This window comes from Desmodus rotundus, chromosome 12 (genome assembly GCF_022682495.2).
Source record: "Desmodus rotundus isolate HL8 chromosome 12, HLdesRot8A.1, whole genome shotgun sequence".
Classification (NCBI taxonomy): domain Eukaryota; kingdom Metazoa; phylum Chordata; class Mammalia; order Chiroptera; family Phyllostomidae; genus Desmodus; species Desmodus rotundus.
In genome coordinates this window covers 52,370,732-52,383,296 of record NC_071398.1, presented here as the reverse complement: position 1 = coordinate 52,383,296, position 12,565 = coordinate 52,370,732, and the positions used below count along the sequence as shown (strand labels likewise).

Here is a 12,565-nt window from a genome sequence, read left to right as displayed (position 1 = left end):
CGTTGCCACGGTGACAGGGGAGGGCGTTCCCAGCTGCTGCAGGACGCATGGAACTACATTTCCCATAATAGCGTCACCGTGCGTCCGTAATGACGCTAACGGACGACGGCCCAGGAGAGGGGCGTTGCCCGGCGAGTCGCGCCCGCGAGGAGGAGCTTCCTGTCACTTGGGAACCACTTGCGGCGGAGGAACAGAGTTGCTGCGCGACCGATAGCGTCCCGGAGGCTGCCCCGGCCGCGGCGAAGCCAGCGGGGAAGACACGAGAGCCGGATGTCCCCCCACGCCCTGTACTCCCGAGGCCCGGTCGGCCGCGAGCGTTAGCGAGGAGGGGAGAACTAAGGCGTCAGAACTGCAGCCTCGGGGCCGGGGACGGGAAGTGTTGGCTGGGGGATAGGGAAAACCGAGTGTCTAGGTCAGACAAGAGCGTCGAATTGAGGGGAGGTGTTTTGCAGAAAGCTCTCTGGTCTCCATTCGAGTCCACGCCCTGCCCACCGCCCAGCTTCTGTTTCCCCACCTGTCAATCTGGGCACTGCCGCTCCCTCGAGAAACAATGGGAGGGGAGCTGGGGGAGGACCCAGGTAAGATTTGCTGACCTTCCTTGGAGGCCCCACGAACGTGGCGGACGAGGCCGTGTGGCCAAGATGTTGTCTCCTCTGTTTAGTCCTCTGGACGTCACCTGCCATGTGAGGTCCCCCCAATGCACCCTTGGGACACAGAAGGAGTCAATAAATACTTGTGGGTTAAGGAATTCTCCTTGCAAATAGTGTTTATTGTCCGCTTCACAGAAGAGGGAACCAAGCCTGGCAGGTACAGGCCTCTCCGTCACCATGCAAGGCACTGAGGGTGACCTGCTGTCTGGGTGTTCACAGGACCTGGGAGGAGGAGCAAGCCTGGGACAGCAGGGATGGAGTGGGGCAGAGGGAGGCCTGGGAGAGCACAGCTCCAGGTGGCTACAGAGGCTGAAAGGTAAGGGTGTGGGGCAGTCCCCATGATCCTGGCCCTGGGGTGGTTTTGGGCAGCCTCTTTGTTCATGGGCAGTGGGCGGGCAGGCATCGAGGTAGTAATCAGCAGACAGGATGCTCAGCAGTCCCTGGGCTCTGTCATCAGCCTCCTTTTACAGGAGAGACTGAGGCTTCAGGCTCCCAGCTGAGGGTGGAGAAATCATGCTTCTTTGCAGCCCCCTGGAGGAAACTGGTTAGCACAGGGAGAGAGAGGCCAGCACTGTCCACTTACCCTCAGCCACCACCTTATTGCATCAGGTCTCCGAGTCAGTGCTAGCTATCATTTCCCCTTAGTGTACACTTCTGACGCCTCTTTTCCCAGGCAGCCTTCCTTGAACACCCTCAGGCAGAGAGCTTCATCTTTCCCTCTTCTATGTACCGCCAGACAAGGGTTCCCTTCTGGTTCCCCTGGCTGGACCCATCCCTGGAAGGTCTCCTGCCCCCACCCCTGTACCTCAGGCAGGAGAGGTGGGATGAGGAAGGAGCTGAGACACTAAATAAACACTAATGGCTCCTGCAGATACCCAGATCCTAATCCCTGGAATCTGAATCTGATACCTTCCTTGGGTACCTAATGGGCTTGCAGATGTGATTAAATTAAGGACTTCGAGCTGGAGAGATTATCCCAGATTACCTGGGTGTCATCACAGTGTCCTTATAAGTGAAAGAGGAAGGCAGGAGGGTTAGAGAGGGAGAGATCTGAAGGTACTATCCTGTGGCTTTGAAGATGGAGGAAGCCAAGGAATGCGGCTTAGAAGCTGAAGAAGCTAAGGACACAAATTCTCCCCCGGAGCCCCCTGAAGAAACTGGTCCTGTGGACAGCTGGATTTCAGTCCAGTGAGTCGGATCCCAAGATTTCTGCCTGCAGAACTGTGAGACAGTGTGTGTTGTTCTAAGGAACTGAGTTGGTGGAAATATGTTGCAGCAGCCAGAAAAATCTATACATTGCCATCCTTGCTCCTGCCTGATCAGGTCCCCTCCCAGTGGAGGCTGGGCTGTGAGTGACATTGGCCCTTCAGGAATGGGACAGGAACTGGTCTCGGAAGACACTCCCTTGGACACCCTGCCATTCCCACTCTGTCTATCTACCCGGAAGCAGCAGCTTGCATCAGAAGGAGCTCCGCTGACTGCCTAGATCAGAGTGACTGGCAGCTGTGTCAGCCCAGGGTGTCCACAGGCATTCCAGAGCTGCCCACCAGTCACCTGCAATGCTGTCACTGCCCAGAAAACTGTTTGGCATTCACTCTATGCCAGGTGATGAGGACACACATGTAAACAAACCAAACAGGAGTCTCCAGCCCCATAGAGGTGTCACTGGAAAAATGCTGGAGGATCCCTGTAACACACAGCACCCCAACCCTGGGATGAGGCATAGTGGGGGTTCTAGGACCTGGGGGTCAGGACAGATGACTCATGTCCTGAGGGTGGCTGCCATCTACTCTGCTGTGACTAAGCCAGGAAGGCTTCTGAGAGGGGCACAGGAACCAAGAGCTGCCCTCCCTGGAGGCAACTGTCCACCAGGAGGGCTGAGGCTTCACCTGGGGGCCCAACAGGAAAGGCTGATGGAAACCTGGCAGAGGAGGAAGGGGAATAACTGGCCCTGAGAGAAATGAATGGACAGAGGTGGTGGTGATGGGGACTCCAGTCACCAAGGAAGTCCAGGAGCAACCCCCCAAATCCTGTGTCACTGACCCAGAGGGCAACCTTGGTCTCTGTGAGCCTGGGTGACACAGCAGCCCCAGGCCCCAAAGCCTATCAGGAGGATCCCAGAAACCAGGACTCACAGAGGAAGTCAAGGCCTCCTTGGAAACTTGGTTCTCAGCACGCAGGTGGGAGCTAGTCTTTAAGCCTCAGGCCCTATCTGTCCCTCCCCAGCCCTGGTCCCAGCCAGGTGTGCAGGGTAGCAGCGGAGACAGCTGGATCCCACCTGGTCCAGCCTGCAAGCAGCAGAATATAAAACAAAGTGCACCACCTGGGCGGGAGTCAGCCCTGTAGTGGCCCAGTCAGGGGGCTGTTTCCAGCCAATAGTAGCAGCAGCTCTGCCCTCCAAGGACAGGGCCACCACAGTCAGTGAGGGAGACTCCAGCCAGGGATGAAGATTGGGGGACCCCCACTGCACTCTCACGGAGACCAGGTTTAGACCTTCCAGCAGGGTCTTTACAACGACCCTCAGCTGAAGGTCTTTGCCCGCAGGGATCGGCAGCAGAGGTGTTCTCAGGAGTTTCTTCTTGAAAGGGTCCCTGTCCAGTGGTGATGATCCCACCAGACCTCCAGACCTCCCTCTGGATAAATGTGTGCCTGCCAGGCCCCCACCTAAGCCTCAGGGGATCCTAGCAAGTGGTTCTGGCAGGGCCCCCAGGATAAAACCAAGATCCCCAGGTCCGGAGACTGGATCTGCAGCAGAGATGCATTTACTGTGCCCCCCATACCCTCCTCCTGCCCCGTGCCCCACTGGCCCAGACAGCGCCATCCTCTGCCTCCCACTCACGGTCCAAGGTCCTGTCCAGCATCCCCTCTACCTCCTCTGTGTCCCCGGGGCTCCCTTGGGGCTGCAGCGCATCCTCCGCAGCCCCTGGCAGGATGGCGTCCAGGTCATGGTCCGTGGGGCCTGGGGTCCAGGGCGTCCCAGGTGTGGGCCGCGCCGGGAACCAGGAGAAGCCGGGTGCCGGGGCGAGCGCCACGAGCTGGGGTCGCGCCGGACCGGAAGAGGTGGCGTGCGGGATGAGGAAGAAGATATAGACGCCGGAGACGACCAGGCCGGCGGCCACCAGCACCGCCAGCGCCACGGCTGCGTTAAAGGCCCAGGTGGGGCTGTCCAGCGTCAGGCGGCGTGACAGTGGGCGGCCCAGGCGCAGCGGAGGCGGAGGCTGCGGGCGCGCGGGGCGTGTCTTGCGCGACCCAGGCGCAGGAGGCGGGCGCATGTAGAGCAGCCCACGGCGCCGGTCGAAGCGCACGGAGCCTTGGCGCGCAGGCGGGACGCACGCCTCGCGGGGCAGCAGGCTGGACTGTGTGGGCAGAGCGGGCAGCCCCCCACGCTGGGCTAGTCGTGTGGGCGCGCGGCACATCGGACAGGCCACGGCGTCGCCGCCGCCTGCCGTGGCCAGCGACAGGCGAGCCAGGCACTCCAGGCAGAAGATGTGACCGCAGTCCAGGCGCTTGGGCAGCTTGAATACGCTGTCGAAGGGCGACACGCAGATGAGGCATTCCACGGGGGACGCGGGGGGCAGAATGGGGCCCGAGCCCGGGGTGCAGTCCCCATCCTCCTCGTCCTCCTCCTCTTCCTCCCCCTGGCCTGGGGACCGGGGTGTAGACAGCGAGCCGGGGGAGCTCGGGCCCGAGGCCTGAGCGGCCCTCGGGTGGCGGAGCCAAGGAAGCCCAGGGCAGGGCATCCGGACAGGGCCTGCGAGGAGAGGCGGTCAGGCAGCGAGGGAGGCGGTGGAAGGATGGAGCATCTGCACGCTGCAGGGGATTCCCTCAACATGGAGCAGGGCCCAGAAGCAGAAGACGGTGTGGGGACAGAAGAGATTCGGGGTTGGGGCAGAGGAATATGTCCAAGGAGGGGTGTAGAAGCAGGATCAGAAATTGGGGGGACATAGAAGGGAAGACAGAGAGGGACCTAGCACGGACCAGAGATGAACCCAGGGGGCACGGCCGATTATGAACTAGACTTTGAGGACTCAGAATCAGGGGTTGAGAGGAGCCAGGTGGCTCCAGGGAGGACCAGATAGGCATGGGGAAGAGCAAATAGGGACACCCAGGACAGCTAGGCTGACAGACCCTGCAGGAGCACAGAAACTTCAGGGACAGGAGTGAAGAGAGGACACAGGAGCCTCAAGACAGGTGCCTGACAGCACAGAGCAAGGAAGCCTACAATTGGGGTCCCAGATTCCCAACCCCAGTCATCCAACCCTTCCTACCTGCTGGAGCCTCCTCCCCGTCCGGCAAGTCTCTGCTGGTTCTGACCCCAATCCCCGGCTTACTGTCAAGAGGGACATAAGTGCCCCTCCCTGTGGGAGGGAGCCTGAGGTGGAGCCACTGCCCTTCAGGTCCCAGGTTCCCGCCAGACTAGACAGACTGCTTGTCACGCCCACCAGGATGAACACAGAACGGATGGGAGGGTGGTGGGCAGGTGAAAGATAGCACAGGGTGACAGAACTCAGACAGCCTGGGTACCTCAGATGAGCAATTTCCTCTCCCCCGACACCTCCTTATGAATTCATCCGGGAGGTACTGGTGGAGAGGAACATGGAGTGGCATTGGCCCCGAAGGCTGCCTGGGGCCAGGCTGCAGCCAGACCACATGCTGCTTCCAGGGAGGCAACCTAGAGCCCCCGGGGAAAGCCTGGCCAGAAAGGAACTTCACGAGTTTTGTGGGTGGGAAGCAGGCAGATCCCTTAATGGCCGGGACAAGATCAGCCCTTGCTGGCCAGCAAAAGGGGCTGGAAGTGGTCATGGCCCAGACCCTGGCTTAGCTTCCTCTTCCTGGGCTGCTCAGGATGGTAGGCTGCCACCCAGACTTCATGGGGACCCACGAAGCCCTCCCCAAGCCAGAGAGACACCTGTGAGGATAACCCCACCCTTCTCATTTCCAACCAGCCAGAACACTCCAGGTGGCCAGGCCAGCACTCCAGGGTGCCATGGTTCTTAGTCGGTAGAGCTTTTCTGGGGGAATCCAGGTACCCACAGGCCAAAAGACATGCCAGGAACGTGACCAGCTCCTCAGGACTTGGGGCTGTCCTACCCCAGTTTCCAGAGACCCCCAAGGACAGACAGTGGCACAGGCGCATGTTGCTGCCCAAGGGGCAAACAGGTTTATTGGGGCTGCAGCCAGTGATCAACGGTTGGACTTGGCCACACGCTCCAGCTCGTCTTTCTTCTTGATAGCATAGGAGTTGGAGGAGCCCTGGAAGGAAGAATATGGTTAGCCCTGGATGTGGGAAGACCCCCATTGAGTCTCCCAGTGTCCTCACCCACCTTGGCTGCGTTGATGAGCTCGTCTGCCAGGCACTCAGCGATGGTCTTGATGTTCCGGAAGGCAGCCTCACGGGCACCTGTGCACAGCAGCCAAATGGCCTAGGGAGCACAGAGGTCCACTAAGCCTGGGACAGAGGATGCACCAAACCAGGCAGGGCCATGGTCCACCTGCCCCCTGCCCCCCTCCGCTGGCGGAAACTTCTGGCTACACATCGCCGCCCACTCGCTCACTAAGATGAAATGGCAGGAGCCCACATTGCTGCCAGTTCTGGGATCAGACTGAGGGCTACAAAAGTGTGGACAGACACAAAGGTTGAGGCTGGGTCCCTGATTACAGGAGACTGGAGACCTGCCATGATAGGGAGACGCAATGTGATGTGTGCTCTTGGCCTGATTGGAAACTAACAGCTATAAAGGGTGTGCTGGGGACACCAAGGGAATACTAGACACTCGATTGCTGTTAAAATTCCTCAGGGGTGACAGTGGGGATAGAACGTCCATGTTCTCAGAGATACCCACTTAAGTGTTGAGGGGGAAACGGTTAAAATGTCATCAATGGATTCTCAAGTAATCCAAGAAACACACACACAGCATAAAAAAATATACCAAAAATCAAACAGCAACTCAGCCCAAAGGTCCAGAGCTAGGATTTGCCCTGCATGAGGTAGGAATCCAGGAAGGCTTCCTGGAGGAAATGACACTCCAGGTAAAACATGCAGACAGGAATGAACCATCCGCTTGCCAGCCTCTGCCCAGGTAGGACTCCACCAAGGTCTGACTGTTGGACCAGCCCAGCCACATGTAACTAAAGGCCCCAGGCCCACCTGATTCACACGGCGCAGAGGGGACACATCCACAGCCTGTCGCCTCACTGTTCCAGCTCGCCCAATTCGGGTTGAGTCCTCCCGGGGGCCACTGTTGATGATGGCATTCACCAGGACCTGCAGGGGATTCTGGCGGGGTGGGGAACAATAAGCCTGAGGTCTGGCCAGTACCCTACTCTGGTCTCCTCATCCCTAAAACCTGCAGGACCCCAGAACACACACAGTGGGGTGGCTGTTAGCTTTAGGGTTTGCTAAGGGCACACTCTTCCCACCTGGCCTCAGACCCTACCTCGCCAGTGAGCAGGTGGATGATCTCGAAGGCATGCTTGACGATGCGCACAGTCATGAGCTTCTTGCCATTGTTGCGGCCATGCATCATCATGGAGTTGGTGAGGCGCTCAACGATGGGGCACTGCGCCTTGCGGAAGCGCTTGGCCGCATAGCGCCCTGCGCTGTGGGGCAGGTACTTGGCATACTTCTCCTTCACCGCAATGTAATCCTGGGGCAGGAAAGAGAGGGGACCATGTACTGAAACAGGATGGACCAGAGGCACCGAGTGCCCATTTAGGGTAGCCCCACCTACATATGGGGTCTCGGTTATGAGCCTCCCCACCCAGCTGCTACAAAAACATAAAATGTAAACAAGGAACTTTTATTTTTTTTCAAGATTTTACTTATTTATTTTTAGACATGGGAAGGAAAGGAGAAAGAGAAGGAGAGAAACATCAATGTGTAGTTGCCTCTAGTGTGCCCCCAACTGGGGACCAGGCCCGCAACTCAGACATGTGCCCTGACTGGGAATTGAACCAGCGACCTTTCGGTTCGCAGGCCAGCAGCACTCAATCCACTGAGCCACAACAACTAGGGCACAAGTGCCTTTATAATGGGAGGGAGGGTGGTGGACAACTATGGAGAATATCACAAATATAACACAACCACCCAATTTGGTGTTCCTTAAATTGTAGTAATGACATTTTAGATAATTCTTGGGAGGACCGGGGCCTGTCCTGTGCATTGCAGTATGTTTAGAAGCGATGCTCTTGGTCCTGACACCCAAACCATTGTTTAAAAAAAAAAAAAAACACCAAACCACAAAAATCCTTTCTATGCATGCATACATTTCCCAAGAAAATGTCTGGGAAACCCCAAAATGTTGGGGAGGAGGCTGGGATCAGGAACTATGTGAGCATTTACAGGACTCTCAATAGTCCCACTATGAAACATGACCAAGGCCATTCTATGACTCACTCATCAGGATATAAACAATGTTTTTCTAAAGGTACGAGGAGTGACAAGGACAGGACATAGGGGAGGCTGATACAGGCATGACAGCCTGGTGTCTACTGGAGGGAACCACCTGCACACACGAGCTGTTCCATTTATTCCTTTTAAAATACATTAAAAAAACATTTTATTTTCATAGAGGGGGAAGGAGGGAGAAAGAGGGAGAAACATCAATTGCTTGCCTCTTGCACACCCCCAACTCAGGCATGTGGACAGGGAATCAAACCAGAGACCTTTTGGTTTGCAGGTTGGCACTCAATCCACTTAGCCACACCAGCCAGGGCTCAATTCCTTATAAAAATAAAAATGGACCCTGCCTGGTGTGGCTCAGTAGATTGAGTACCAGCCTGGGAACCAAAGAGTCACCGGTTCGATTCCCAGCCAGAGCACATGCCTGGGTTACAGGCCAGGTCCCTAGTACAAAGTGCACAAGAGACAACTACACACTGATGTTTCTCTCCCTCTTTCTCCTTCCTTTCCCCTCCCTGTAAAAATAAGTAAAATCTTTAAAAAAATAAAATAAAAAGGGGAAATAATAAATATAATGCAACCTGAATTTTATTCATCTCTGTACAAACGCAGTCACAGAATATCTTTTTTCCCCAGAAAGGACCCACAAAAGTGCAAATGAGGCCAAGTGTACAAGAATGGAGATAGGATAAAGTAGGAGGCGTCCCATTTTTTGATTTCAAACCTATTTCAAAGGCGCAGCGATCAAGACAGTGTCAGGACCCTGAGCAGGTAGCTCAGTTGGTTACAGTGTTGCCCCAATAAAGGAAAGGATAAAGGTTCCATCGCCAGTCAGGGCACATACAGGAAGCAACCAATGAATGCATAAATAAGTTGAACAACAAATTGATATTTTCCTCTCTAAAAATCAATTAAAAATAAAACCAACATCTATGCTCAACTAATTTTCAACAAGCATGCCAAGAGCAACACTCTCTTTAACAAACATTGCTTGGATACATGTGCATAGTGTATAGAAGAGATTTAAATTACAAACGTCCTATGGCCTAAATTTGTTAAACAAAATGCACAAAACCGAAACCAAAAACTAGATGGTGTTGGGACAAGTGGAAGAATGTCGTCGGACCCTTGCCCTTTAAAATGACCACAATGGTGAATTTTATGTTATGTGTATTTTACTGCAAAAATAACCCATGGGATGTGATGCTCCTTCTGAGGAGGGAACCATGTCATGACAAAAATGGTAGCAACCTCTGTACACATCACAAGGAACAAGGGACAGGTGGGCGTGGTGGTCCAGGGAACCCCTTTCACCCGTCAGGTGTTCAACTCTTGACTTAGAAGGGCAGCTACAAGTTTCAAGTGACCTTCCTGAAAGAATCCACATGTGCCCCCAACCCCAGCTTGGGGGGCACAACCACCACGTCTCCCCTAACCTGCAAGGAAATGTCATTGATCTGCACATCATCGGTGCTCCACTTCCCGAAGAGCTTGATGTCAGGGGTCTCTGCTACTGCAGGTGCAGCCGGATCCCAGTCGGTCATCCTAGGGACAGAAATTGTCAGAGCCCAGGCGCACATCCTGCGAATTCGGGAGTCATGAGGAACCCAGGCAGCTTGTGAAATTCTGGCTCCACCTTTGTGAGCCCTAAAGAAACCACTCAGGTGTTAGCAAGAAACACGTGTCTGTCAACCAAGAACCCTGGGGTCAACAGCTGATGCGTGAACCACAGCTGGGCAGGAGATGCCAAATGCCCTAACATCACATCTGCTGGAGTTCAAGTCCCAATCATGGCATTAAGGAGTTCTGTGACTGTGGGAGTCACCAAACTGCTTTAGACTCTGCTTCCTTATCAGCAAAACGGAAACGTTTTCTGACATCAAACGTCACTATACGAGTTCTGAGCAAAGTCAAGCAAAACCTGCGGTCCCTGTCCGGCACTAAAAAGGCACGAGAAAATGCTATTAAGGAGAACCGTTTACAGAGCGGAGGATGCATAGTGCATCTCGGAACGACGGGAACTTCCTACCTCAACGTGTACTTGTAAAGACCAATCCCACAATCCGGAGCCCCGCTGCGAGGAAAGCTCCGGAGGCGGCGGGACTCCAGCAACCCCCCGCGCCTCTTCCCGGTCCCTACGCACGTTTTCTGGAAGGAGAGGTGAGGACCCACGAGAAAAGCCTTGGGCCTCGGGGCCCGCCCATGGCTTCCCTGAAGACTCTGGAATGTCCATCAAACCCCCGAACCCGCGACGGCCTCACCTGAGCGCGCTGCCTGGCCACCTCCGTCGCTCCGCGTGGACCACGCGCTCCGCTGGCACAAACAGGAAGAGGCCGCAGGCCGCGGACCCACGCTTTTAAGGGGAACGAAAACTTCCGGGTCAGCAGAGGCGACCCGCGCGGTGAAGGTACACTGTATTTGTGAACGAATCCGGAGCAAGAATGTGAAGGCATCCTATACATCATAGAGTACGCGAAAATCCTCTGGCGCATGCGTATTTACAGAGGCGTAGCCACTAGACTTCCTGGCGGATGTCTGATGTCCAGTATTTGCCCGGCCTTGGGAGCTCCAGCACTAGCGCAGAGGTCTCTGTGAGGCCAGTGCCGCCATGTCTAATGAGGGCAAAAGTCCCGCTAGCATTGGCCGTTTTGTTCCGCCGCTGTTTTCAAGTCCAACCTGCCGCAAGTTTCTGGCGGAGCTAGTCAGCTCGCCACCTTTTCATTCCTCGTTCCGGTGAGGTCTGCTTTACCGGCCCAAGCGCTACTGGCTCGGGCGGCGGAGTGGGAGTCCTGTGGTCACGACTGCCCCTGCTGGTCCCGACTCCGAGACGCGCGCGTGCCTGGGCTCCACTCGTGCTTCCCACCTCCGCCACACTCTTGAGCTTGGGGCAGAGAGGGGACATTTTTCAAGCTTAACCCCTCTCATTACACCAGCCCATGACGCTCCATTGTCTCTTCTCGACCCCCGTTATCGAGTGTGGTTGCAGTCGGGGAGGAGCGCTGTAGGAGGAGCTTGCAGCTGTGCCCAGAAGGTGGCCTGGGGAACAGCCCCATCCTCTTTCGACCATGTGGAGCCTGAGTTGATGCTGAAGTCATTGGACGGGTGCAGGGTGTCGGTCGGCAAGGTGGTGGGTGCCCTGCCTTCTTTGCATCCATATCCAGTGGCTGAGAAGGCCATCGTTGAGAGCACGTGCCAGTCCCTCACACACCCACCCCACCTTTTAGGCGCCTCCTAAACCTAGACCCTGGTGCTGAGCTGGAACGTGGACTCTACCCAGGTGGGCTTCTCGGAGGCAATGACCACTGCTCCTACACACCCATGCTTACTGGCAGGATGGCATGGGTTGGCATTTTGTAGATCAGGAGGCTCTTCACCTCCCGGTTCCTACGTCAGCCTCCAAGGGGCTCAGCCACTTGACCCAGGAGGGCCTCCATTTGTCCCCAGCGACCCCACTTGCCCACCCGCCCTGGGCATGCACACAGCAGGTGCTCAGCACCTACATTGCTTGTTTACTGATTTGCTGATTGAAAAGGCTCAACCCTGCCCCTACGCCAATGAAGAAGCATCTCAGATAGGAGACTGGATACCCTTGGACTGTCATTAGTAAAATCTCATGTCACTGCTCAGGACACAGGCTCTGAAGTTGGCCTGTATAGGGGGTTAGACCTCAGTCTCTGGCAGGGGGGCAGGAGCTACACTTGGAGGCCAAGACCTCTGCAGCCCATCGTCAATACCTCTGCCCTCCTTACCGCTGTTGTATGCACAGCAGCAGACGGGCATCTCACTGGGCTTTCTGGGGCTGGAGAAGGGCTAAGTGGGTTTCTTTCTGGTCCTGGAGGGACTTTCTCTGATCCTTGCGGTCTCTGCCTGGACATGGGGAATTCTCCTGGGAAGTGCTGACTGGGGGAAAGCAGGGTGGATGGGCTTGGGCAGTGACACCATTCACCCTCACTCAGCAGAGCCCAGAGGGCCCTCCAACTCTGTCTCTCTTCAAAAGCAGACAGAGGCCTACCCTTCTGAACCACAGTTTCCTCCTTCAGCATGAAGCAGGGTGCAGCCAGGAGGAGGGCCCCAAGAAGGGATTTGTAATGGGGTCCAGAACTCAAGGTGTCCAGGAAATATCGGGAAAATGTATATAGGATGTTCTCACCCCCACAAGCCTGAGCCAGAGGGGATGAGGCACATGGAACAGGGCCATTCAGAGCTGTTTTGGGTAGCAACAGCTTTGCAGCTAACCCCTGGCACGGTCATTTAACATATCTATAACCTTTAACTGGTTTCATCGATATGTTAAATAGCTGTGGCCATGCTTTGAGCCAGGGGGATGGGAGCGAATTCCACCCAAGATGGGACTGGGAAGCAACTCCCCCTGGTTACAGGGCCTGCGTGAGAGCTTGGAGATGATTGGCTCCATGCCATGGGGCCACACCTGTCTGGACTTACTATGGCAGCCCAGTAAAGCTGGAAGAATACAGGGATGCTGGCAGGCGACACTGACTGTAGGAGGAGTCGG

General features: G+C 55.8%; 2 protein-coding genes across 4 annotated transcripts; both read right to left on the bottom strand.

Annotated features, from left to right (window-relative positions):
• Positions 1-742: 742 nt before the first annotated feature.
• On the bottom strand, positions 743-4,996 carry RNF225 (ring finger protein 225). 3 transcript variants are annotated; one of them, XM_053915692.1, is made up of 3 exons: positions 4,919-4,996; positions 3,490-4,401; positions 743-1,191 (listed from the first exon to the last, which is right to left on the bottom strand). In XM_053915692.1, exons 2-3 carry the CDS (start codon positions 4,388-4,390, stop codon positions 1,115-1,117), a joined length of 978 nt encoding a protein of 325 aa, XP_053771667.1. In that variant the 5' UTR covers positions 4,391-4,401; positions 4,919-4,996; the 3' UTR covers positions 743-1,114. The 3 variants fall into 3 exon arrangements, with proteins under 3 accessions (XP_053771667.1, XP_053771668.1, XP_045059571.2); XM_053915693.1 differs by having other exon boundaries at positions 3,521-4,401; XM_045203636.2 differs by having other exon boundaries at positions 743-4,401.
• Positions 4,997-5,784: 788 nt separating this feature from the next.
• RPS5 (ribosomal protein S5) lies at positions 5,785-10,471 on the bottom strand. The gene is made up of 6 exons (XM_024570229.3): positions 10,314-10,471; positions 9,489-9,597; positions 7,088-7,297; positions 6,799-6,927; positions 5,975-6,073; positions 5,785-5,903 (listed from the first exon to the last, which is right to left on the bottom strand). The coding sequence occupies exons 2-6, from the start codon at positions 9,594-9,596 to the stop codon at positions 5,835-5,837; spliced, it is 615 nt and encodes a 204-aa protein (XP_024425997.1). The 5' UTR covers position 9,597; positions 10,314-10,471; the 3' UTR covers positions 5,785-5,834.
• Positions 10,472-12,565: the final 2,094 nt, after the last annotated feature.